Source organism: Mustela lutreola, chromosome 17 (genome assembly GCF_030435805.1).
Source record: "Mustela lutreola isolate mMusLut2 chromosome 17, mMusLut2.pri, whole genome shotgun sequence".
Classification (NCBI taxonomy): domain Eukaryota; kingdom Metazoa; phylum Chordata; class Mammalia; order Carnivora; family Mustelidae; genus Mustela; species Mustela lutreola.
In genome coordinates this window covers 6,795,402-6,818,340 of record NC_081306.1, presented here as the reverse complement: position 1 = coordinate 6,818,340, position 22,939 = coordinate 6,795,402, and the positions used below count along the sequence as shown (strand labels likewise).

Genomic DNA, 22,939 nt, shown 5'->3' with positions numbered 1-22,939 from the left:
CCTTCGGCTTGGGTCATGATCCCAGAGTCCTGGGATCGAGTCCCAAATTGGGCTCTCTGCTCGGCAGGGAGCCTGCTTCCTCCTCTCTCTCTGCCTGCCTCTCTACTTGTGATCTCTGTCGAATAAATAAATAAAAATTCTTTAAAAAAAAATCTAAATAGGGATGACTGAGCCCCAGCCCTAGAAGGCTGTGTCTGGACATATGAATTTTTAAAGCGTTGACATATGAATCTAATACATAACTCTGAGCATCTATTTGTTTTTTCCCAAGATAAAAATGATCATCAATGGCTACCGTTTACTTAAGACTCCGTGTAAATTAAGAACTGAAAGATGTTCTCTTATTTTATCTGATTTCACCCCTTCAGGAGAAATTCTCCCAAGTGTCCCCCTCTTACTCATCAGCCAGGTCGTTACACAGAGCTGCAATTCTAATTCAGGCACATCCGAGTCTACAAGGTCCTCTTTCTATTACATCTCAAGCCGGCCCGGTATAGACAAGAACAGGAGTGAGAGAAGTAACAGGGCCAGCCCTTGAGCACCTGACACATGCTGTGGACACGCTTTGTACTCAGGGTGATTGACAGCAAGCATGAACGAAGCCAGCCTCCATTAGTACATGCACTATTAGTAGGGATACAAGCAGGCAGGGGGAGCGTGCCCGGTTAGTAACAGGCATTAGTGCACAAACATGATCATCAAGTAGCACAAATGCTTTGGCCAATCAGGTGCCTTTTCCTTACCATTAATTATTCCAATTTCAGTTCTTACTGAACATGGCAGGTCATACATCTAAATTATTTAATAAAATGTTGAAATTAGAACACTCTTGGCTAGAATCTATTACTTTAAAAACAGCAAGATGTAAACTCTCTTACTTTCGCAGCTAAAAGCCTGGGTCGTGTTTTCTACAGTAATGACCAAGAAGAGGTTCCAGTGACATCAGAGTCCCACCGTTCTCCCCGGGCTGCAGCTGAGCTGGCCCAGGTTGGCGGCCAGAGGTGCCCGGCAGCAACAGTTGCCCCCAAGAGTTTATCTTAAGCCCCGGGCCTTAATTCTACTTTTTGGGGATTAATTGCTCTAAACAAATAACCTGTTTCTAGGAATCTGTTCGTGGTTTTCCATGTAAAAACATGATGTCGTCATAAAGAACCACCTTCCTTGGAAGTTATGTTAAAATACCCAATGGCCATAATACCCAAATACCCAAATACCCAAAATAACCATATCCAGGAATGGTTAATAATAGAGGATTCATGAGCCCTAAATGCTGGCCTTCTGTGTGTTCCCAGGGGCAGTCCAGGCCATTTTAAGCAACTGAAAGTTAATTCTGCAATACAGAGCTCACTGTGGTGACCTGGAATTTCTTGAGTGTAGGAGAGTTCATAACATAGATTGGTTTTTAAATACTTCATTAATATCTTAAGGAAAAGTAGTTTTCATATAAAATCTCCCTGACCTGATAATTATAAAGTACAGAGCCTTATGGGGTTGTACTGGGTCAGTAAGATGGCTTTCTGGAAGAAAGACACCTGAGCTGAGAATGGTATTAAACAAAAGACACGATTCTGGTTTGTAGTTTTCCATCAAAAAGAGGGAAAGATCTAGGTGGAGGGGAGAAGTTTGGGGTGTCCCAAGTACTGACATGTTGATTAGAGCTTAGTCACTTCACTCTTATATATGACTTCCACACCCTGTCAGGCAACCCCAGGCTTCTCTGGGTTATAGGGAGTGGTGAAGAGGACTCACCCCCGTGCCCTCCTCCATGTCCTAAAGGTCACACTCTAGTTTCCCTTTCTGATTTCTCCAGAAAGTCTTACTCAGACCAAAGCTGTGAATACTCTGCCGAAGTAGCCCACCATAGGTTTAAGGCTCAGCTCAGCGGATGAGAGCAACGGTACCCTTAAAGAGAGCCTTATGGTGTCCAAATGCGGACCCAAAGGCAGGATTTAGATGAGCCTCACAGTGCCCCTGGAAAAGCTCATATGGTTTAAGAAAGCAAAATGTAAGCATGCTGGAATGCAAAGGAATTTAGTGGGATCTTTGGAGGAATTTTTTTTTTTTTTTTTGGTCTTCAGAATTTCCAACATCAAATTAAGAAGCTCCATGCGGTTAACTTGCACTTAAGATACAATTAAAAAAATTAAAGCTCAAGACACAGGGAACACAATTTTCTGGGCTGACTGCACCCGAGTCCTCTTTGGTTGGAAGTGATGAGCCAATCAATGACAGGTAAATCCCTGAGAAGAGCAGGACCCTTTAGGAAAGGCTTACCAACAAGAAAGAAGACACTCCTCCTATCTTACGAGAGTTGCTTGAAATTGGGTTCTCAATCTACGGACATCTACCTCTTGAACTGCAAGCACAGCAGCTCAGCATAAGGAATTTGTCTAACACTACAGAACGGTGGCAGGGGCCTCAAGGAGCTGCTCCTGAGCACAGAGTCACAAGCACATTTGCAAAACACGGCTAAGCAGGAGCATTTGGAGCTGTGGAGCGAGCTGCTTGGGGGTGGTTACAGACCTTAGTCCTGGGAACCTTCCCCACCTGTGAGGGCATCTATTGGGAAACAAACAAACAAACACACCAATATGGCTTTGTTTTTCAAAAGTAGAAGCTGGAGTATCATCAGAAATTATTAACCATTTATAACAGTGCATTTATGCAGTATATTCCTGAAAAAGAAATAGGGTTATCAAAAGAAAGACTAATTGGTTAACCATCATTATTTGGGGTACCAGTCTGGGGGATACCACTGGCTCGTTTCAGCAGAGATGTGTAGTACAGCTGGTCAGCCAAGAGGTATATTTCAGCTTCTCTAAAACTAGCTCCACATAGGAAATTTAAAACTAAGCTGTTGTGATTCAAAGCTCCTAACTGCCATTTTAAAAAACACATTAACCCCCCCCCCCAATCTACCCCATCCTTAAATCAAATAGTGTATTAGAGCCCTAAGGGTGGAACTTTGAAAAGAAATCATAATTAACTAAAATGATCATGTTCTAGACTGCCCTTAAAAAAAAAAAATACAGGGTGCCTGGGTGGCTCAGTGGGTTAAGCCACTGCCTTCGGCTCAGGTCATGGTCTCAGGGTCCTGGGATCGAGTCCCGCATCAGGCTCTCTGCTCGGCAGGGAGCCTGCTTCCTCCTCTCTCTCTCTCTGCCTGCCTCTTTGCCTATTTGTGATCTCTCTCTGTCAAATGAATAAATAAAATCTTAAAAAAAAAAATACACCCCATTAGGTAGCCCACAGAAATGTATACAATCATCACTACCTGAAACAGGTTTCCATGGGAATTATGGAAAATTCTTGATCCTTCCCTCCCTCAACACTCAGGACTGGTGCTCTGATGTGCTCACACCCAAGACCTCCCTTCCTGGAGCATCCAAATGGGCACAGATCACGTTTTTTAAAGTTATGTCTGAAATGTTTCATTTACTATGAACATTTTTAGCTTTAGAAGGAAGGTAAGTATCTTAATGGGGAAATCGCTAAGAAATGAATTTCATGCTCACGTTGTATAATACCTTTCACTAATTAGGTCATTGTACTTGGAAAAAGGTAAATGTAGATAGGTCTTAAACACATATGATACTATAAGTCAGAGGCCAGCCAACTTCAAGGGCCAGGTATTAAATATTTTCAGGCTCTGTGAGCCAAATATTCTCTGAAAGGTCTATACCACCATTACATTAGCAAAAAAGCAGCCAAAGGCAGTTTGTTAACAAATTAGAGTGGCTCTGTCCCAATAAAACTTTATTTACAAAAATGGGCTATGGGCTGGATCTGGCCAGTGGGTACAGTTTGCTGCCCCCCACTGAAAAACAAGGCCTAAACGAAAGGAGAGTGTCTGGATGTAGTGTGGAAGGGGGAAAGGTCTGAGCTGATTTCTCACTTACCCGTGACTATTTTGGAGGCAGTGGGAGCAGCGTTGGTGAGGGTGCCATCCCCAGCCGAGTGGGCACCAGGAGGATGTGGGGGTGGAGGCATGCTGGGTCGGTTCCTTGGCTTTGGTACTGGTCTTGGTCTTGGTAAGGTTCCGGTGTGTGGCTGTGCCATCTCGGGATTACTCACCGCCTGGGTCTGAGAAGCTGGCAGGCTGGGGTTCTGTTTTCCTAAAGGTGGAGTACTGGGGGGCGTTGGAGTCTGGGGAGGGGTGTGAAGCGGCTGCTCAAGTCCAGGCTCACTGGGCAAAGCCACGGGAGCGGGCGGGCCCTGGCTACTCGGTTTGCTGTGCCCCAGCAGTGCGGCCTGCGTCGGGGGCTGCGGTGGTGGGTGATTGGGAGCTTGTATCGGGGACAGGCTGCTCGAGTACCTCCGGGGTGCAGAAGGCTGTGAGGTGGTGCAGGGCTGGCCGGGGGCCTGGCCCACATGCTGGGCGGGAGGAGAAGGGCTTCGCGTGGTTGGCTTTGGTGACAGGCTGGGTAGGTGCTGAGATGTTCCTGGAGAACTCTGGCCCCCGGGATGGCCAGGAGGTGGGTTTCCTGGTTTCGGGGGTGCAGGAGCAGGTTTTTTAACAGCTGCACAAAGGGGGAAAACATCTTTCAGTGAGTAAAGCCAGCACCGCCTTTATGAGGTGAATCTCACAACGGCTGATACCGGGCTCCCGGTGGAAGCATGCGAGCAGGAGGGCATTCACCTCTGTGGTCTGCCTCCTCCAAGGCTCCCGGGCCAGTCCAACCAGGTGAACAGCTGCTGACAAACGTGAATTGAGGACATCCTTCCAAATGCCAGACTGGCCCTCCCCGAAAGCTGTCAAGGCCACGAAAACACAAGGGAGGACAGAAACTGTCATAGCCCAGAGGAGACTCCGGAGAAGAGGCGGCCGCATGCACCGTGGCCTCCTGCATGGGAGCGGGCCCAGGACAGAACATGGCCCCTGGTGGAACAACTGGTGAAATCCGAACAAAATATGGAGTTTTGTCCATAGTAAAGCGGGAGGGCTGGTTTCTGGGGGGTGACAAATACACCTTGGGGACCTGGGTCATTAACAGTCGGAGAAGTGGGTGAGGGGCATTTGGGAACAACCAGCACTGCCTCTGCAACTTCTCTGGAAATCTAAAATTTGCTCAAACAAGAGGTTTACGGTTAAAAAAAAAAAAAAAGTACTCTATATACATACCGACCTTTAGATCTTTAAAGACCCATTGTTTATTTTTTTATTTTAAAAATTTTTAGTAATCTCTACACCCAGTGTGGGGCTTGAACTCACGACTCTGAGATCAAGAGTTGTACGCTCTGCTGATGGAACCAGCCAGGTACCCCGAGGTCTGTCATTTGAAAAGTTTAATATGAAGAGAATTAAGTGAAGGGAGCCACCTCCCTAGATGGACTCGATGCTCTAAGGCCACTGAGCTGCCCACTTGTCAGTGTCCTGCCCGCCCGAAGAATCGGGGAGAAGCAAGAGGAGCTAGAAGAGGGTGACCCCCAAGCACGACTGATCTGCCTGTATATGCACCATGGCCCCTTGCCTTAAGCCGGCTTCTAGAGGGCTTAATTTTTTTTTTTTTTTAATAACAGAAATTCTACCAATTCTGGAATCATTTGAATTAGCAGATATGCTCTGGATAGAAGTACAAGTAAGTCTGGAAGAGTTGTCTTAGCTAGATTTCTCTAAAGAGGGATGAAGCAAACCACTACCCTCTCCACACCAGCTGAGATCAGCGTCAGGAAGGGGGTGAGGAGGCCAGGGGGCAGAATTTGGTACTGAGGAGGGTGAAATCAAAAACACGGAGACCTGGTTTTGGGCTGGGAGAGATGGGCGGTAAGGGGAGACATTAGCATTTTTCAAATTGTACTGAGGTCCTACTAATCTTCCCGAAAAGCGATAGGGAAATTAAGGAGCATCACTTACCCCACATCACTAGTACCAAATTAGGCCCCTTACATAAACTGAAGTTCCATTTAAGCTTCGCTTAAGTCCCATTAGCTCCCTGCAGGACAGGCATTGTTATACCCATATCATGGTAGAGAAAACTGAGGTTCAGAGAAGTCAAATATTTGCAAAAGATCACACAGCCAGTAACTGGCAGAACAGAGGCTCACAACCATGTTCTATGGACTCCTTGGTCTCTTTTTCAGCTCCTTTCTCCTTCCTACACTGGCTGGCTCTCCACTTACAGGGCTCAGAATTCAAGAATGAAAAGGGTATAAAGTTGGTTCTGCTATGCTGGCCTAGAACTTTTGACCTTGAACCCTGGAAGACCTTTTCCCACAGAAATAACTATGCAGCTGACAAAGAAAGGACTCTTTGGAAGAGCAGCCATACTCTGGTTACCATAAGCAACTTAAAAAGAAAAATGTCTAGCTTTCTGTTCTGAGTGGTAGAACTGTAAATTCACACTGAATAAAAGACCATTCCTGGCATGAAAGGGTGCCAAGGCAATGAGGAGAGGCGGCAGGGGCGTCGGGTGCCAGGGCGAGAATGGTGGACCTTGTCCAAGACAAAGCAACAAGGTAAAAAATTAAATTTAAAAATTTCCGATCAAGGGGAACATGCCCTGAAAGAGAGTGATGTGACAGAAGAAGACTCGGTGAGTCACGGAGATGGGGCTGGGCTTTAGTCAGAGTGGGACGACAGGGAGGGCTCACAGGGCAGGTAATCTCTGAGCTGGGACCTGAATGCTAAGGAACCACGTGTGGACCAGAGTAGAGAGCCCAGAAATCAGGCCGTGTACATGCGGCCAGCTGATCTTGGACAGGGCACTGAGGACACACAATCGGGAAAGCATGGTTTCTTCAACAGGTGGTGTCGGGAAAAGTGGATATCCACAGGCAAAAGAATAAAAGTGGACCCTTATCTTACACCATAAATAAGAGTCGACTCAAAATGGATTAAAGACTTAAACATAAAAGGGGCACCCGGTGGCTCAGTTGGTTAAGCATATGCTTTTGGCTCAGGTCATGATCCTGGGGTCCTGGGACTGAGTCCGGCTTTGGGCTCCCGGCTCAGCGGGGAGCCTGCTTCTCCCTCTCCCTTTGCCTGTCACTGCCTCTGCTTGTGCTTTCTCTCTCTGACAAACTTAAAAAAAGAAAAAGGAAGAGGGGAATGAGGTCAGTGCATCCCAGGAACAGAGAGCAAGCAGACCAGCAGTGCTGAAGTTTGGGGAAAGAGGGGCGTGATAAGTGCAGGGCCCCAAAGCAGGTCCCACTACACACGGGGGAGGTCTGCACAGAAGCCACTGGAGGGAGAGTTTCAACAGAGAGAGGACACGATCTGCCGTGTTTTAGCACAACCTCCCTAACTGCTGAGCAGAGGACGGTAGGGATATGGGTGGGAACGATTCAGATCACACAGCACTCAGGACCCAGAAAGCCCTGACCTCAATCTAGAGGTTACAGTGGCTGACAGATCTGCAGAACCTGGCTAGATAGAGGCTGGGGTGGTTTCCAAGCAGAGGGCAGGGCTGGAATACCAGATTCCTGGAAAACTGGGAGCACTGTTGACAAGAAACAACTTTTTGTTTGTTAGGCTTTGTGGCTTAAACATATTCCTAAATGCCTGCCTTTCAGCTATTAGTTCACTTCCTTTTAATGATTTTGCTTTTAAATGACTGATTTTTCTGCTTGCCATTTTTTTTTTTTTTTTAAAGTAATCTTTACACCCAATGTGGGGCTTGAACTTAAGACTCCAAGATCAAGAGTCAGGTGTTCCTCCGACGAAGCCAGCCAGGTGGCCCTCTCCTTGCCATTTTGTAACAGACATGGAGATGCTCTCTTGGAAAGCCTTGCACCGTGAATCCCTGCGCTAAACCCAAGGAAGTCTGCACATCCCTCCGTAAGGGGAAGGAGTAAAGGTGGCTACTTACCTCGGCGCAGAGTGTGCGGGCTAGGGCCTGCGGAATTGTGCCCTGGGCTGACAGAGAGCTGATGGGAGCCAGCCGTGGTCTGGGTCTGGTTCTGGCCAGTGGCCATCTGATTGCTGTTTCTCGCTGGGGCAGGGGCAGGTGCGGGGTCCTTGGGTTTTGGTGGACTACGGAGAGCAGAAGTCAAGTTAGATGTCAGGTACTCCCTGCGAAAGTCAGTCAGCATGCTCTCAAAACACCAGATTCCACCAGAGTTTACACCTCCACAGGCACGGAGGGCATCAGGAATTTTCGATAATTTGCACTGGGTCTGCAAAGCCACTGTTTATTTGGGGCCACACAGAGCTAAATATTTTAGGAGATTCACTGCTTCCATTGTCTTCTAGCTATTTAGCTACTTGAATATCATGAGACACGCCAGTTGATAGAGGCCAACAAGGAGTTTCTAGTTTGCTTGTACTTAAATTGGGCAGTATTAAAAAAAACATGAAAGGGCTTCTGGACTTCCAAAGAATGAGATATGACACACACAGTGTACAAAACAAAGCAAAGCTGTGGCAAGATCCCAACAGTCTAAACTATAAAGTGCTTGGTTATTATCAATCGTTTGCACTCTAGGAAAGAGTAACCCTTGAGACTCAGCGATGGCTCCCAGCCCGGAGCTGGTTGGCAGCAGGGTGGACAGAGACCAGAACACGGGCCAATTCCTGGCTCAGAACTTCGTACACTAAGCTTTACAGCTGCATTTTGTCAGGGTCACCAAAGAGTGAACGCCAAAAATACCCACAGGGCACAAAAAACAAAAGTAAATTGAGGACTGACATTCCATTTGTCCTTCTGCAGGGCATTCTAGTTATTGTCTTAATGCATTTAGCCTTGATTAAGCAAACCAAAGGCTACAGGTAAATGAAAAATGTTTGAGCCTGCAAATACTTTTTTTTTTTTCCCTCAAACAAAAAAATTAGAGCTAAAACAAAGACGTGTGTGGAGCGACAGTTTCGACAAGACATCATGGAGCTCAGGATGTGCCTAGGAAGCCTGGGGAGGTAGAGGCCTTTGTGATTTTGAACCAAAACGTGAATTTCAGCTAATTCTGTGAGTAAAAAGGAGCTCAGGAATATATAGGGCAACCTGAATTCAGCTGTGAGGCTGGAACCTGATTCTCATCTCCTAAGCAGCTGGCGTCACACCCCACCAGGCACTCCCTCCCCATCCAGAGAAGCTGGATCCTTGTTTCATGCATGTATTTTACTTTATATGTGGTTATTTAGTGCTTTCTAGATGGCCACAGTAGAGAAAAGGACCAGAAAAATCGGAGCACATACTCCGTAGAGGGACTTCTCTTTTACAGAACTTCTAGTCCTGCACTATTTGGCATACCACCTAAAGTGGCCTCTGGTGGGGAAGTGAATTCAAGCAGATTAGATGAAATCTCAGGTTCAAAGGCACTCTTCCTTACAGCTGTACCTTGTACCCCATTCCAGGTGGCTAATCAAAAGATTAAGCAACAACAACAAAAAATGTTAAGCAACAAAAGGGCCTCTTAAGAAAGTCCATCATCGTATTTTCTACCTTGTATTTGCCAATCAATTTGCCTGTAAGACTGAAAGCTAGGGGTGGGGGAGGTCTCAGTCACCAACTGTGCCTGGTACGGCACCCAGCACACAGTTACTCAGTAAATCTGATTGGATGGGTGGATGCGTGGATGGATGGACGGACGGATGGATGGACTGATGGACGGATGGGTGGACCAAGGGGCAGACAGACAGATGGATGGATGGGTGGGTAGGTGGACGGATGGACAGACAGATAGATGGATCGGTGAGTGGGTGGACGGATGGACGGACAGATGGCTGGATGGGTGGGTGGACGGATGGACAGATGGATGGATGGATGGACGGACGGACGGATGAATAGGTGGATGAAGGGAAGGATGGACAGATGGATGGGTGCGTGGGTGAATGACTGAATACCAGCAACGCTCTAATCTAAGTAACTCATTACATTCAAGTGTTAATTACTTAGTGTACAAGATGACAAAAGCACATGGCAAATGAACACTGAGTAGACATCAAACAGGGAAAAGGGGTTTGTAATAGAGCTAGCCACCTGTTGGCTTCCAGCACCAAAGCAGGATGGTAAAGAATGCAAACAAGCGTTGCTTCTTTTGGAAAACAGGAACAAGAGCAAGCAATGTACAGTCTTTTTTCCCATCCTTTGCCAACCAGAAGAGGGAAGGCAGATCTGGTTCACTCCACGCCGAGCAGTTCTGTGGGCATGGAGGCTACGCCCGTAGGCCAGCACCTGCAAGAGGGCTGGGGCATTGAGCACCCACTGCCAGCAGAAGCTGGTCTTCTTACCTGTCGCCCGAGCTTGGCCCCTGCTCCAGTGTGCCCGCAGAGGAGGGGACCGTCCCACCCCCTGTGCTGCTTTCAGCCCTAGAGCTCTGGGGAGGGGGCTCTGGGCCTGCAGGAGCCAAGGTGCTGCCATCTGTGGGCGGGAGTGGTGGCTGGAAAGCTGGGGCTATGTGCTTTCTAGTTAGAGTGCCACCCCGCCGGTGGGCCTGGAAGTCCATAAGCTTCACACCAAAGCTACACAGAAAGAAGAAACAGTCAACACAGCATGCAAGCCGACTAGTGAGACAGAAGTCCATCACTCCACACGTGTTACAACCCGCACACGGCAAGAGCCACCCGACTTGCCCCGCATGCAGTGAGGCAGCAAGAACCAGACGAATGGTCATTGCTATTATCGAGGCAAGCAGCTTGCCTTGGTTTTAAACCTGAGCAAGCAACAGACCTGGTACTGATCAATGTCCTGTCTCAGTTCGGGTGTGAACAGCTGAAAGTCCGTGGACAGGCCTTGTATGGAGTGGGGGACATCACGTCCGCGTGCCCATTCGCCTACCACCCAGTGGCCTCCTCACTTCCATGTGTTTGGCGGACGGGGTGGCAGCCGAGGGCAGCATCAGGACATCACACCACACTGCCTCCCTGGCTGAGGTTTACGAGCCCTAGTGTGGGTACATGTGAAGAACAGATCTGAGAGGATTCCTGATCCCAGGGAAAAAAAAAAAATCACTGCTTTCGGGAAGGAGATGGTGGTTGGAAGACGGGGAGAAGGAAAATTCACTTTTCGCGTAAGTGAACTTATGTGATGGAGGAACTCTCAGGCTTTTCAGTTTGAAAAGTAAACATGTGTGGCTCCCTGAGCTCATGTGTGCTGGGTCAGCTGGCAGGAAGAACCTACCCCGGGAGATAACCGAGGATTGCATGTGCCAACCACGGCCACGATGCTGCATTTTGTGACTTCAAATACATGAAGGCTAAACTGTGCGGTGGCCAGTGTGTCATCAGGAAGCAGGACCTACTGTGTGACTGGGGCTTCAGAGAAGTAAAACTTTTGCACACAAGAAATGTGGGTTTCAGAGGGACAGATAGGAACGTAAAGTATTGGCCTTCGCCTGGACAAAACAACAACAAAGCAAAAGGAAAACAAAAAAATCAAAGCTCACTATAAGATCAGGCAATGAAAAAAACTATGAAATTTAGTTGTGAATCTGTTTACTGGTTTAGTTGTAAAACTGTGTCCGGTGATGTTATTCTGTGTGTGTGCATGAAGCACGTCACTCCGCAGGCCTAACTTAACCTTTCGGGTGAACACAGTGGCATTTCATCATACGGACTTAATGGTTGGCCTCTGCAGGCACAAAACATAAACAGCCTCATTAAGCATTGAAAATCCCACTACACTCGCCCGTGGAGCATAGAACAGAGACTGACGTCTCTCACTAATGCCCACGCAGCTGTCTTTTTTCCTCCATGGTTGGCAAATAGAGAAGTACCTCCAGCTGAACACCAAATTCAGCTCTGGCTTCCACGAAGGGCCAAGTTATACCCAAAATAGGTCTCTTTAAACACCACATCCGACAACTCACTGGTGCGAGGTGGATTATTCTCCTATCTGTCCACAACACTTAAATTTCCTCCCACTTACCCTCTCCTTTTCCCCCATCAAGTACACTTAAGTGACTTCGTAGCATGTGTATGATGCTTATCACAGAGCAGGTGAAGCTTGGACGCATATGCAACAGATGTGTACTGACGAGCTACGTGTCTGCCTTGGGGGGTCACGTTTAACGTTTGGAACGAACTAGAGCGGAATTCCTGAAATATCTGGACCTAACAGTCATGGGTGCACCGTGGGCCACTCTCATACTACAGGTCCATTGAGGCAGTACCAGATCCTGAGGGTTTAATAATTCTTCCATGTGACATCTGCTGCTGGAGGAAAGTGAACAGCTGTAAACACACCTCTCCTTCTTCACCAAGTCCCCTTCCATGACCGCCATGCTGGCAGGCCGCTTTCTCTCGAGGGTCCCTGAGTCAGAGTCATTTCCAGTGTGAGATGAGTGATTGGAATTTGGGGTGACGAGAGGCACAAATGCTTCCGATACATTAAATTCCACCTCTGCAAGGAGAAAAAGAAACAAACGTGCAGGTACACCTTAGAGACAAGGCAGGTTTGGTGCAGACCACTGAAATAAGGCAAGTATTGCACTGAAGTGAGTATCGCAATAAAGCGAGCGTGATGATAAAGCAAATATCATGATGAAATGGACAATCCACTAAAGTGAGTATCACAATAAAGCAAGTCAAATGGCTCTTCTGGTCCCCAGGGCACATCAAAGTTATGTGTGTACTGTGCTGCCATGTGTAAGAGCATTAGGTCTACAAACACAGGGCACAGACCTTAATTAAAAAATACTTTATTGCTAAGAAAGGCTAACCATCATCTGAACTTCCAGGGAGTTATAATCACTGACCGCAGATCGCTATAACCAATATAACGAGAATGGAAAAAGTTGGAAATACTGCAAGAATTGCCAAAATGGGACAGAGACATGAAATGAGCAAATGCTATTGGAAAAATGGCAGCAAAGGCGGGGCTGCCACCAACCTTCAACTTGTAAAATAAATGCAACATCTAGGAAGCGTGGTCAAGTGAAGCGCCATGAGACGAGGTTGGCCAGCACATAAGGTGTACGGCATATGGGCACACGAGGCTTAAAAATTACTCCCAGCTGTTTCACAAGTGCAACCCCCTGCCCCCTCATCTTCTCAACAGTTTGCCAAGCCAGGGGGAGGAAATAAATTGAGATAAGGACAGGGTATAATTCAGAATATAAGTTACACAATTCCTCTGCTTTCTTCTTTGTAAAAAGAAATTTTTTAAATAAAATTTTAAAAAATCATGGAATATGGAAGAAGACAATAAGCATGGATTACTTAAAAAAAGAAAGGTATTTACAGTTTGATATAAAATGCAAATAAAAGGCAACAGCAACTCCATACTGCCTATAGCAGTTTTTCTAAGATTTGTTTTCCCAAAGAAATCTTGGGCAAAATGCCAGTTTTCATCCACGTGTCATGTACTTGTTGAGAACCTCCATGAGTGAGGCGTGATTCTCAATGGTGAGGAGACCCGGGGAAAGGAGAAACGAGCTCGCCCTGGAGTCACGGGAGGTGACAGTGGGGCCACTCTGGGCAAAGTACGGGGCAGGAGGTCTGGACTCACAAAGCTTGCCCTAGCAGTGTCCCCGAAGGGGTTCATGGCACCTCTGAAGATCCCAGGACTACAACAAATATAGTTTGAAAACCTGTTCCCTATTGCCTGAAATCCTCTTTCTCTGACACAGTCAACTCCCACCTTCACAAAATGGCTCCAATCAACCTATCCAGCTTCATCTTCCACCTTTACAAAAACCCGGCTCTCCGGCCACCGGAGCAAAAAGCTGCCTTCCAAGTGGAAAACTGCATATCCGGTGTCACCCCTTCTCGAAAGCGGTTCTGGTTCTTTGTGCCCAACATCTGAGTTTGTATAACCATCCACCCTTCCTTCTAACAGGTGGGATAGTATATGCTTCTTCTCCAATGGCAGACAGCATATCTCACCGGCAGACATAGCGCCGGGGGTACCGAGTGCACACTGGCTGAGTGGACACCCCCGGGGTGAAGTGAAACAAAGAGAAATACAAAATAATGTGGACGCACGCAAGGGGGTTTAAAAATAAACGTGAGCCAGTCACGGAATTGCGAAGGGGTTACTGAAGCATTTTCTTCTTTAAAAATTTTTCTATACCATCATTGTATTGTTTGGGCAGTCCGTGAAGTCGAAAAGTTACGTTACCTTCAGGGAAGAACCAGTCGGCGTGCTGGATAATGGGCTCAATGACTGCAACCACGTGGACAGAGGTGGCCGCTGCCATTTCAGCCAGAGTTCTGCAAAGGACATTCACAGTTAGACCACTTTCCGCAGGCAGCCTCTAATTTCTGCAGGTTGTGTCAGAGCAATTTAATTATTTTGGGGTTTTTCTGAAGATTATTTATTTATTTGAGAGAGAGCGAGCGAGCACGTATGAGTGGGAGAACTAGAGGGAGGGAGAATCTCAACCAGATTCCTTGCCAAGCTGGAGCCCGACACGGGGTTTGATCCCAGGACCTGGAGATCGTGACCTGAGCGGAAACCAAGACTCCAACGCTTAACTGACTGCGCCACCCAGGTGCCCCCAATTTAGTTACTTTAAACAAGAAAATACACACAAATGCAAAAACTAGATCCATGGGGCTCTGGCCTCAGCGTGTGGCAGTGACACCCCAAGAGGAGAAATCGCCCTGACTCGGCTGTCACTCCTTAGTCTGCATGCGCTGGGTTAATGGTGTGTCCAAATGCTGATTTTATGTTGGTTTGGAACAGGGTTGCAACCAGGCATTTTCCCACTGGAACAGTATTACCCAAGGTAGTCATCTCATACGACCCAAGACACCACTGACAGCTTTGCCCACAATATAAGCGAGAGTGTGCACTGTTCCGGTGTGCACGTTACATCGGAGAACCTGAGCCCTGTGTTTACACAAACTACTAATTAAGGCTGTCACATCTGTGGCCTGGTCCCAAGATGCAGGTTTGGAAGTTGAGGGTGCAAATGCCAAGGTTCAAAAGGAAGAAAACAGGTAAGAGTTGTTATCCCTAGTGTCAAGGAGCTCACGTTCCAGTTCAGAGTCAGAATATCACAGAAGCCCAAAAGCTGCAAAGGCCTGACATTTAGGGAGAGCCCAACCATGGGGGTCACAGGAGCATGAGGAAGGTTCAGGATGCAGACTGTGGGTCCCGCCACTTCCCTGCTTTAAGCAAACTTTAAGCAAGTTCCTTGTCCTCACCTGTAAGAATGAAGACAGAAGCACCTACTTCAAAAAGGTTACTTGTGAGGATTAAAAGAGGTCATTATGATGCCCCCAGAGTAAATACCAATGTTGGTGATTTCCCAGGAGCTCTCTACCTGGGCTCCCAGACCCCTCTTTTCTATTCAATCTGCATTTCTCGATGCCAACAAAAAAGAACACGGACAGGGGGCAGGAGCAATGGAAGAGAGGGAAGCAGACTCCCCGCTGAGCAGGGAGTCTGATGTGGGACTTGATCCCAGGACCCCAGGATCATGACCTGAGCCAAAAGCAGACGCTTAACCTACTGAGCTGCCCAGGCGTCCGCAAATTATCTTTTTAAATGCAGTTTGATCAACTCATTCTTCTGCTTAGAAACCTTGATGCGCACCTGGGTGGCTCAGTTGGTTGAGCCTTCAGCTAGGTCGTGATCCTAAAGTCCTGGGATCGAGTCCCACATCGGGCTCCCTGCTCAGCGGGGAGTCTGCTTCTCCTCCTAACCACTCTTCTCTCATGTTCTCTCTCTCGTTCTCTCTTTCTCTCCCAAATAAATAAAATCTTTAAAAAAAAAGAAAGAAACCTTGATGCCTCCCTGACCATTTATGACCCAACATAAGTTCCAAAACCTCCACCAGATACATAAGGCCCTTCAGAACCTGGCTCAGGCTTCATATTCCTTGGGCACAGTCTCCTGGCCCCAGTGCTCGGGCCATACAAGACCATGTGACACCACCCCCACCACCAGGCCCTTTTCACACACACAATGCCTTTGCTCATTTGGGCCACACCTGCAGGAAGCTATTCGTTCATCCAAGCACAACCCAAGTGCCTTTTCCTCTGCAGGGCTCTCCCTGCACTTCTCACCCTGAGCTGTGCTCCTCTGATATGCACTGTGGCCGTCGTGCTTTATAAGGTCTATGGCAGCCCCGGTGCCACGGCCATTCAGCTGCCTGCCTGCCCAGCAGCAGGGCCCTCTGAGGACTGCACGCAGGACTGGCCTCTAGGACGGGGTCCAGCTCATGACAGTGTCCCGAGAATGTCCGCTATGTGGAGAGACCAGGCTCATAAGCGCAAGTCTGGAAGGGCACCTTACCCTGGAACAGGGTCTGTCCCCCTGCGGCACAAAGACAAGATTAAAATATTGTGATGTGGGGAGAGGTCACTTACCCTTCAGTTTTGGCCCATAATAAGTTAGGGCCTAACACAATTGCAATGTTGCTGGGAGTCATTTTATTGACGTCGCTGGTCTGAGCAAGCTTTGCAAGGAACTTGATTAAATACCTGGGGGAGAAAAGAGAAGAAAATATTTGCAGGAACAGCATCCTCCAGCCCCGGGTTGCTCTGGTGCTAAGTGCAGAGTGGAGTCGAATCAGAATCTGGCTCAGGTTCTGTATCTTACAAAGTCCTGTGCTCTCTCTTTCAGACGACAGACTCCGTTAGGGCTTGGAAGAGGAAAACAGCTCACAAGAAGACCTCCACGATTCAATCCCTACTTGCTGTGTATTTCCCACCCTTTCTTCTTTATGCCCTATCTATCAACCCCTCAGTAAGTTACAATCTGGTTAACAGGTGGCTTGATATGTTTTAATGTAGGCATGAAAAGATACAAGAAGAGGGACATTGCTTAGAGAAAGCTGTATTTGAAAATATGTGGTAATTATGAAAATCTCCAATTTATCGTATAGTTATAGTCTCTCCTATACAAGCACAGCACTATAAAATCAAAAAATTAAGAATAACCTCACTATCTATTAAAAGGGGGCTGATTAAATAAATTAAATATATCCATAGAGCTTAGGGTAGTGGTAGAACCCAGGACTGAAATTAAAGGTCAGATAACATGCCACAAATTTCACCGGCAGAATATGTGTCATTTTGGACCAAGTCCTCTTCTACCATTTTCTTTGGTTTTCAATACTGTGGGCTGCCTTTTATCCTTCTTCTCTTTACACTTCTTCAAAGTCATATTTTAGGTCAAAAGGAAAGTGGAGATGAAATTTTAGAAATGTATTCCACGGTAAATTTTCTTAGAAACAGTAATTCCACAATGCAATATGTAATTTCCAATTCTGCACATTTCATCTAATAGGATGATTTATACTCTATTAAAAATAAATTCTATAGCATATATAAAGGCTACTGCAGAAAATAGAATTGTTGATTAATTTTTGCCTTTTACATATTGGACTTTTTTTTTTTTTTTTTGGTAATTTATTTAAGTAAGCTCTACACCCAATGTACGGCTTGAGCTCACGACCCTGAAGTCCAAGAGTTGTGGGCTCTACTGACTGAGCTGGGTCCAAATCCAACACCCAGTCAGGCCAACTTTCCAGAACCTTCTCCTAGTAGCTGCAGTGGTAAGCTGACCAGGAGACTGCTGTTAATGCAGACCAGATGCGGATACGTCACACGGTGATATGTTTCACAATAACATACATCAAATCCCACTGCCAGCAACCCCCAGTTCCTCTCCGAAGCACTTGCTTGGTGTGCTTGGACCGAGTGACCTCTGCTGCAGATGGCACCTCTCTTCACTCCAGAGTCACTGTGGCTTGCTGGCTTAATTTGCAGGATACCAGTCATACATACCTAAAGTTAACAAAATTTTGTGGTGGCAACTTTTGACATGTTCTCCACAAATCCTGAAGCTTTTTGTCTTGATCCTGCACACTGAGAAAAAAAAAAAAAAAAAAAGCAACCCGTATTCATAACCCTTCATTAGGACACATCATTAGCAACCCCTGGGTTAATAACAGGCTACGTGAACAGCGATGCCCTCGATGACAGAGAAAAAGCACAGCTAGAAAATAGGACGGGTTTGGAAATGAATACATATGGAGTCAAATACTTCACTCTGAGCCATGGGTTAGCCTCGCCAAGACTCGGTCTCCTGATGTGCCTGCCTGCAGATAAGAATGTTGATTCTGCCCAGTGATGGGGAGGTTCTAGAGGTATAACCCGCAAAACCATCTGTGCCCACACCTGGCACACAAGAGACAAGACACCGATGAAAACTCTGTCCCAGAAGGTGCCTATCTCCACGAGCAGCTTCCTGGAGCCCAGATTTCTTGCTGGCCCAGCCACAGCAGGGCTGGCCGAGCTCCCAGGCACCCAAACCCCCGTGCCTCTTCCTGCCCTTAACTCCACCCAGAGGCTCCAGGCCCAGCAGCCCTATCTGTTGTGAAGCAGTCACAGGAGCTCTTCCACTCTATGGTTTCCACGTGCAAACTTCCATCGACACAAAAGAGGGCTGGAGAGGGTGTTAGCAGTCACCCACACAAGGTACCTTTGGACCTAAAATGTCCTCCACAACTGGACCAATCTGGACTGGCAGGTAGCGGGTAAACGTAATTATATGTTAGAGGCTAGTCGTTGTGTCACCGGGATGCTGACCTTTCTCACATACGGAGGATCCATACCCCCAGAAACAGATGCCTGCTTCGAAAAGTGTATTTTTTCATGGGAACCGTGTTGGGAGTCTTGGAACCGAGAGAAGACTCAGGCGCAGGAGGAGCAGAGCAGGCGACCCAGCAGAGGAGACCCCAGAATGCTCTCCTACTCGACATTGCTGTCGGGGCCCATTTATTCAGTCTCACAAAAATGGACATTTACAATAGGCTGGGCCACACACAGTGTCCAAGTATATGACCGTGACTGTGAACTTACTCTGATTTTTTTTTTTTTTTGAGATTTTATTTTATTTGTCAGAGAAAGAAAGTGAGAGAGAGAGAGCACAAGCAGAGGAAGCAGCACACAGAGGGAGAAGGCGGCTCCACGCCGAGCAGAGAGTCCGATGCGGGACTTGATCCCGAGACCTTGGGATCATGACCTGAGTGGAAGGGGCAGACGCCTAACTAACTGAGCCACCCAGGTGTCCCTGACTTTTTCTTTTTTAAAGATTTTATTTATTTACTTGTCAGAAAGAGAGCACAAGCAGGGGCGGGGGGAGCAGCAGGCAGAGGGAGGAGAAGCAGGCTCCCCACTGAGCTGGGAGCTCAATGCGGGGCTCAATCCCAGAACCCCAGGATCATGATCCGAGCCGAAGGCAGACATTTCACTGACTGAGCCACCCAGGTGTCCCTTACTCTGAGTTTAAAAACCTTAATAGGGGTGGAAGCACCTGCCACTGAAGACTAAATGATCAGCCCCAGCTGCCCGTCTGCTGGGAATGGGTGACATGGCTAAAGACAGGGGAAGGACAGGATGGGAAAGGAGATCTGTTCCTTCTCCCTTAGGGTGAGCAATTAGGCTCCTATGGGAGGAACTGAGTCAGAACCATGAGGCACAGGTTAACAAGGAAGCAGGCTGGCCGGCCAGAGAGAAGCCCCTGGGGCTTTTAGGACAAGGCTGCCAACAGCTTCTGGCACGAAAGCTGGGCATGGGGGAGGAGGAGCGAAGAACAGGGATATAGAGTCTTTGGGGCAGACAGGTCTGGGTCTGAATTCCCACTCTGCAAGTTACCCGCTGCTCCCTGGGCCCCGTGCCTCCCCCGCCTCGGTTTCTGCAAACCACATCTGTCTTTTACGTCGCTGATCATGGATGACAGGAGGTAATGGGTATTAAAATTAGTAGGTACTAAGCACACAGTAAGTGTTAACTAGTACTGTCAACACTGTTTTACTGCACAACTGAGCTTCCCCACGTCTTGCCAGGCACATTGCCGCTGGCCAGTATGACATCTGTCATACAGCCCATGATAGGGCTTCCCTCCCTCTAAAAGGGGTTTGAGACCAGCTGCTCTAGTAATACGGGTCCCACTACATGTCTTCATCCATATACATCATGCAAACTGAAGCCAGTGCTTAAGTGCTCACATTCCCACACTAATAATACTACTCCATATTTTCACCCAACACGTAAGAACTGAGGCACTTATTACTTAACACATGTGCTATTTTAATGTTATTTTATGACCCCGAGAGTAAGGTGATTCACAAAGGGGATATAATATTCTGTCATTTCCTTTAACTTTGAAAACTCTGTGTTCTTTAAACTTACCTTGCAACTTGTGTCCATTCTTCATACAGATTAAAAGTCATCAGAGGTTCAGGCAGTTCCCGTAAATAGGACTTTAAAGCACCTGAAATTGTTAACATCCAAGGGGTAAGCCTGGGAATCTCGGGATGGATTATTTTTGCAAATTGAAATATCTCAGTTACAACCTGCCGAGAATATCTGAAACAAGCCATGAATCAGCGGGAGTAGTTACAGAGCATGGGGTGTTCCTAAAACAAATCCTGGCCCTTGCAAAATAGATTTAAGGGGTCAGTAGAAAATAAAATTAGCTTCAAAGTAACCTAATGGACATCATTTCCCAGGCAGATCTAGACTATGAAGGAGAAAAAAGGGAAGGAAATATAAGCAGGACTTCAAATATTTGGGTTAGAAGCTACCTTCTCCACCTTTACTTAATAATCAGGAAAACAAAGAAACCCCCAAAACAGGAAAAGGGGTGTGTGTGTGTGTGTGTGTGTGTGTACCCTTATTCAGTTGTATTTGTCATTTCAGCTTGTCCAATTAAACCTATATAGGGAGACCATTTCAATTTTATCAGAATCTGAAAATGAACACTGGATTTTTAAATGGTGATGTGTCTGAGATGGGACCCACCCCCGTGAGGGCGACTCCTCACAGCTCACCTGCAACAGCATGAGGGTCAGAGTAGAACTCATCCAGGTGAGAAGTAGAACAGTCTAAAGCAGCTTTCAGTTTCTTTAACTTGGAGGCCCCAGCCCCAATTCGGAAAAGGCCCTAAAGACAACAAAAGGCCATGAGCGGCAAGTTCAAGTTGTGGGCTTTATGCTGAGCAGCAGCATACAGTTGATGAAGAGCATTCCACCCCAGCCCCGACTCCCAGACACCTCATCTGTGAGGGCGGGGATGCTGCCTGCCTTGCAGGGTGACCGGGAAGGACGATGGACCAAGCACAGGCAGGCAGAGGGGCAGACAGATAGGCAGAGAGCAATTCATTCCTGATTGGTGCGAGCTCTTGCCCTGGCCCATTGCTAAAATATCTGTGCCTATTAGAAATCTATTTAAATGCAATATTTTAGGGGCACCTGGGTGGCTCAGTCAGTCCTGGGATCAAGCCCTGAATCGGTCCCCCTGCTCAGCAGCCAGCATGTTTCTCCCTCTGACTGCTTGTACTTTCTCTCTCTGTGTATCAAATAAATAAATAAACAAAATCTTTTAAAAGAAAAGAAATGCAATATTTTAAACTTCCACAAGGTGGACTGCTACAGATTTTTTTAATTTAGGATTTTTTTTTTAATTGACATCTCATGAAAAGTTGCTAGACTAGGCTGCTTGTCACTTTCATTGCCCTAAAAGTTACTCAGAGAAAAACACATGAAGGTCAACCAAGAAAGGCAGGACTATGAAGACACTGGTCCAGGTGTTATAAGATGTGTGTTTTAAGTAAATTTAATCTAGGCAAGGTTTCTCAATCAGTAATACTGACATTCCAGGCTAGGTAATTCTTTGTTGTGGGGGGCTGTCCTGCACATTGTTAGACATTTTAGCAGCAGCCCAAGTCTCTACCCACTAGAGCCAGTGGCAAATCCACTTTTAAAACTGTGACCATCTGGGGTGCTTGGGTGGCTCAGTGGGTTAAAGCCTCTGCCTTCGGCTCAGGTCATGATCCCAGGGTCCTGGGATCGAGCCCCGCATTGGGCTCTCTGCTCAGCAGGGAGCCTGCTTACCCCTCCCCTCTCTCTCTGCCTACTTGTGATCTCTGTCTGTCAAATAAATAAATAAAATCTTTAGGGGGGAAAAAAAAACTGTGACCATCAAAACAGTCTCCAGACCTTGCCAAATACCTCCCAAAGAGGACAAAATTGGCCCCAGCTGAGCAGCTCAGATCTCAGGCTACTAGAGCTGAGTTCACATCAGTGGAGGAGGGGGCAGAAAGTGGAAGCAAACACAAGGGTGGCTTCTGGAATGTCCCTTAATCTGGGTGCTGATCACATGCATGAGTTCAGTCTGTGGAAATTTACCAAACTGTTTACTTATGCATACATTTTCTATGTACAAAATACTTTAATAAGGTTTTTATTTTTATTTTTTTTAAAGATTTTATTTATTTATTTGACAGAGAGAAATCACAAGTAGATGGAGAGGCAGGCAGAGAGAGAGAGAGAGAGAGGGAAGCAGGCTCCCTGCTGAGCAGAGAGCCCAATGCGGGACTCGATCCCAGGACCCTGAGATCATGACCCGAGCCGAAGGCAGCGGCTTAACCCACTGAGCCACCCAGGCGCCCTTTAATAAGGTTTTTAAAAGGAAAAAAAAAAAAAAAAAGACTTGGCATCTGATTTTGATTCCCCCCTATCATGAACTCACTCACCAGGAAAAGGAGTAACAAGACCTGCCCTGCTTGGTTCATGGGGTTCTGGGGGATAAGGATTCCATAAAATAAGAATATAAATACCCCCACCAAAATGCATGGTACTACCCAAATGTAATATTCTGCTTTAAGCAAACTAAAGCTCACGGAAGCTCTTGTCCATTTAGTGCACATGAAATTCAATGTCATGTGAGCCAATGTCTGCCTTGGCTCAGGTCATGATCTCAGGGTCCTGGGATCTGGTTCTCTGTTCAGTGGAAAGCCTGCTTCTCACTCTCCCTCTGTGCTCTCCTTCTCTCTTTTTTTTTTTCTCTCTCTCTCTCAAACAAATAAATAGAACCTTTTAAAACATTAAGGAGCACTAGGGTGCCTGGGTGGCTCAACTAGTTGAGCATATGCCTTCAGCTCAGGTTGTGATCTGAGAGCCCTGAGATCAAGTCCCGTATCTGGCTTCCACAGGGAGCCTGCTTCTCCCTCTGCCTCCCTCTCTATCTCTCTCTCATGAATACATAAATAAAATCTTGTAAAATTTTTTCTTAAAAAATGAAATTCAATGTCACAAATCACAACCA

At 46.9% G+C, this 22,939-nt stretch overlaps 1 protein-coding gene across 5 annotated transcripts in view; it reads right to left on the bottom strand.

Moving 5' to 3' along the window:
* Positions 1–22,939, bottom strand: part of ARHGAP17 (Rho GTPase activating protein 17) — an 84,317-nt gene that overhangs the window by 4,515 nt on the left and 56,863 nt on the right. The window contains exons 11-21 of one of the 5 annotated variants that reach the window (XR_009349399.1): positions 20,665–20,776; positions 20,024–20,105; positions 17,615–17,695; positions 16,193–16,306; positions 13,995–14,086; positions 12,119–12,275; positions 10,166–10,396; positions 7,809–7,972; positions 3,900–4,520; positions 2,524–2,559; positions 744–792 (exon numbers count right to left, since the gene is read on the bottom strand). Coding sequence is in view for 4 of the 5 variants with exons in the window: in XM_059155362.1 (XP_059011345.1) it covers positions 2,525–2,559; positions 3,900–4,520; positions 7,809–7,972; positions 10,166–10,396; positions 12,119–12,275; positions 13,995–14,086; positions 16,193–16,306; positions 17,615–17,695; positions 20,024–20,105; positions 20,665–20,776 (1,689 nt within the window). In the remaining variant the exon portion in view is untranslated. The remainder of the gene's footprint in view (positions 1–743; positions 793–2,523; positions 2,560–3,899; positions 4,521–7,808; positions 7,973–10,165; positions 10,397–12,118; positions 12,276–13,994; positions 14,087–16,192; positions 16,307–17,614; positions 17,696–20,023; positions 20,106–20,664; positions 20,777–22,939) is intronic. The other 4 variants (XM_059155362.1, XM_059155363.1, XM_059155361.1 and 1 more) reach the window with 4 other exon arrangements.